Source organism: Octodon degus, unplaced genomic scaffold (assembly GCF_000260255.1).
Source record: "Octodon degus isolate 3935 unplaced genomic scaffold, OctDeg1.0 scaffold00065, whole genome shotgun sequence".
In the NCBI taxonomy this organism is placed as follows: Eukaryota; Metazoa; Chordata; class Mammalia; order Rodentia; family Octodontidae; genus Octodon; species Octodon degus.
The window spans coordinates 2,153,997-2,157,519 of NW_004524641.1; the positions used below are offsets into that span (position 1 = coordinate 2,153,997).

At 39.0% G+C, this 3,523-nt stretch overlaps 1 protein-coding gene and 1 pseudogene across 1 annotated transcript in view; one reads left to right on the forward strand and one right to left on the reverse strand.

The window, feature by feature from the left end:
- The window catches only part of Pde11a (phosphodiesterase 11A), a 535,125-nt gene that overhangs the window by 60,936 nt on the left and 470,666 nt on the right, over positions 1 to 3,523 (forward strand). Inside the window, exon 2 of the mRNA XM_004634726.3 lies at positions 2,284 to 2,442. Within this exon, the coding sequence (XP_004634783.1) occupies positions 2,284 to 2,442 (159 nt within the window). The remainder of the gene's footprint in view (positions 1 to 2,283; positions 2,443 to 3,523) is intronic.
- Positions 464 to 1,062, reverse strand: LOC105742664 (annotated as a pseudogene).

Here is a 3,523-nt window from a genome sequence, read left to right on the forward strand (position 1 = left end):
CATCCAGTAGAAAAGTATGAAGACGAAATATAGGAATTAAAGCCATGCTGTTATGTTGAGCTGTGGGGGACTCAGGTCAATAATTTCTGACATTGCCAGTTAAACAGAAGACCCAATGCTATCTATTATGGGCTACTGGACTCTTTTAGAATATTTTGCTGAGTTTACACACCTATGATATTCAATAACGGAACTTAGAAAAAATAGGGTATACCGATGAATGTCCATTTTGTATCTGTGTATTCAAAGTGGTTAGGATAGATATATAGTTTCATTCTCTTAATCAATAGAATGATTTGTTCTAATGGTGTTTGTAAATAGGATCTCCAGTCCGCATCTTGTACAGCAATTAACCACTAAGAAGAATATATGCAGTGTGTTATTTGTTGAAACTGTACTTCCAATTTGATTTGAAACTGTCTCATTGCTGTTTATCAATAAAATATTGGGGGAAAAAAAAGAAGTTCATCAACCTGGTGAGGATGGGTGACAGCATGCCTCCATCTTTGAGTAGCTTTTTGGAGCAGGAGAGAACGGTGAGTCTCAGGAGATTCCTCCATTTGACAGACAGAGATTCTTTATGGTAAGCCAACCAGAGCGATTTTGCTTGTACCTATAAAGCAGCTCCTGAGCAACAATATCTCCATAGTCATGAGACAACGAGTTGATTCTATGGTTCTGGAGCCCCAGATGCCGCAAAAGGGCCTCCACAATACTGGCTTGCTCAAATATGGAATAGTGATGTGGTCTTGGTTTGTCACTGAAGCCAAAGCCTAGGAAGTCAAGGGCAATCAGTCGATGAAACCTCAGGGTCAGACCTTCCCAAATCTTGTACCAGTCATAGCTGGAAGTTGGAAAGCCGTGTAAAAGCACAACTATTTCTGGGCTTCCGACCACACTCACAGAAGCTTGGCAGAAGATGCGCAGTCCCTTGTAGGTGAAAAACTTGCCAGAAGTCTTCCATGAATGCAGAGCAGGGGAGAGCTGAGGGGGTGGGATGTGCAAGTAGGTGGTGAGCAGGGGCATAGCCAGGAGCCCCACCTGGACCCACCACTCCCTCATCCTGTGGGGAAAGGGTGAGGGGTGTTGTACACATCTGCGGAGACGATCTCGGTGGCGCACCATGGCTGCATTATCCCATGCCGCCCGCCGCAGGGTTGCGGAGCTTGGGGCGCACCACGGCACCCACAGCAGTGCAGGCTCAAGGGTGGCCTGGGCACAGAGTGCGGGTCCGCGCAGAGCAACCGCAGCAGTGAGCCGTTCCTGGGACTCTGATGCGGCACTCTGCTAGGTGGCGACGTGAGGCTGCCGCAGAGGGAGTAATGAGGCCAACGCTGTCCGCTGCCCGCGGGAACGCGCTGGAATGCGCCGGTGGCCACGGCCTATTTTATGTTTTTATGTCTCATGATTTTAACATTTTGGAAGAGTCTGGTTAGGCTTCTGCTAGAATGAGCAATGATCTGCATGTTTCTTAATTTTCTTCTCTTGAATGATTAGGCTTGTGTTACACATTTAACAAGGGCGCTCCATGGTCTAGATGATGTTTTATCTTTCCTGTGGCATCACCTTAGGAGACATTGATGTTATCCTTTTCTCATTAATGGTCATACCAAATTTCTTATTCGTTTAGGGTGATGTCTGCCTGATCTCTTTGTTATAAAGACACTATTCTTATTAATAAGATTACACTTGAAGACTGTGTGCACATCCTGCTGAACAACAAATTTCACCAAAAGGCTTCAGTGTCCATTGATGATCCTTGCTTGTAATCGTTATTGCCTTGGTAGTTGCAAAATAGATATTACATAATTTTGTCATTCATTCTATATTTTCAAGCTGGCGTTCTATAGAGAAATCTTTTATCTCTTCCTTTCCTTTCCCTTTTTTGGGTGTGATTTGAAATATTATTGTGGACTCATGAAGTCTTTTTTTTCAAAGGATAATTTTAAGTAGAAATAATTTAGCTCTTTTCTGAATATTTTTCATAATTTCTTATATATTCTGGAATAACATTTCAACTCTATTTGTCTTTATGAGTTAACATGTTTTAATAAATAGCATAGAATGGGGGTTCCCTTCCTCAACTTTGATATACTGCTGCTGAATTTGATAAGTCTTCACTTATCAGGGGTAACAATTGGTGAACTAAACATGAAGTTAAATCTGTTATTAGTATTAAAATTTTATGGGAGAAAGTTCCCAGTGACAAATGCAGAATTCCAATTCTTTCTCCTCCTGACAATAATACACTTGCAATTAATGCTTCCTCTGTCTTATTTTTAGGATAGAAGATTCAACGATGAAATTGACAAGCTAACAGGATACAAGACAAAATCCCTATTGTGCATGCCGATCAGAAGCAGTGATGGTGAGATCATTGGTGTGGCACAGGCGATAAATAAGATCCCTGAAGGTGCTCCATTCACTGAAGATGATGAGAAAGTAAGATTTCATACCTTGCATGACTTGTACTTTTGTTTTTGATAACTTACTGCTCTCTCCTTGGAAAGACAGGAATTATGTGAATAGCTGCTTGATTAGCTTATTCATAGATCTTATGTTATACAAAACAGAATGGAAGATTTTTTTTTTATATTTCATAGAATGTGGTTTAATTGAAAATAAATACTTCATCTTTTTTTTAGAGCTTGTTTTTCATTACAGGTCTCAGTAGTATTGTTATTCCTTGCTCTTTATCTTCCTTGTAACTGAGCTTTTTAAAGGAGGATCACACCACCACCATACACAGCCCAAGGGAAAGTGGAATATAGGAAGATCACTGTGTTTTGGAAACTCAGCGCATTCTCTTGGATTTTTATTACTAAAATGAGGAATTGTTTTATCAGTTTTTATATAAAAACCTCAATAAAATGAATGGTATTTAATTGTTATTCTCAATTGCTAATAAAAAGAGTATTATTTCTCTCCCTGAAGAGCAGTTGACCTTGGTAGAAGTGATGTACTTTTTACTCTGAAATTTTAAGTGCTTTCAATAGCAGTTTATATTGAAAGAGGGACTCTTGAAATAATTGAGGCTCTGGCTTTGAAGCTAATACCATCGTACTGAGTAGAAGATGGCTGAGTATAAAATTCGTAGTAACAGCAAATCCCTAATGAGTTTGCTTAAAATTGATGACTTCTATATTCATATTTGATTTAAAAAACACTATAATTTAACCTTATGGATGTGCATTTGCTGTTTTGCTGGTACTAATTACTAATGCTTTAAATTAATGTATTTATGGTATAGAAAGCCATATAAAATATGTTTATAGGGAAATAAGTTTTATAAATGAATAGAGTTCTTGATTAAGGTAATTTCTATGGTGGAATTGGAGCAGCCCAAAGCCCAGTACAATTTTATAAAAATTTTTAGAGCATGATTGAAATCAGATGATTTCATAGTGATTCAACAAACCATAGCAATATATGGAATACTTGTCTTGGGGGTCAGAGGAGGCCAAAGGTAAATCCCAAGTGTGTTTGCCATTCAGGAACTACACAAAGTGGGAGGCAATGAGAT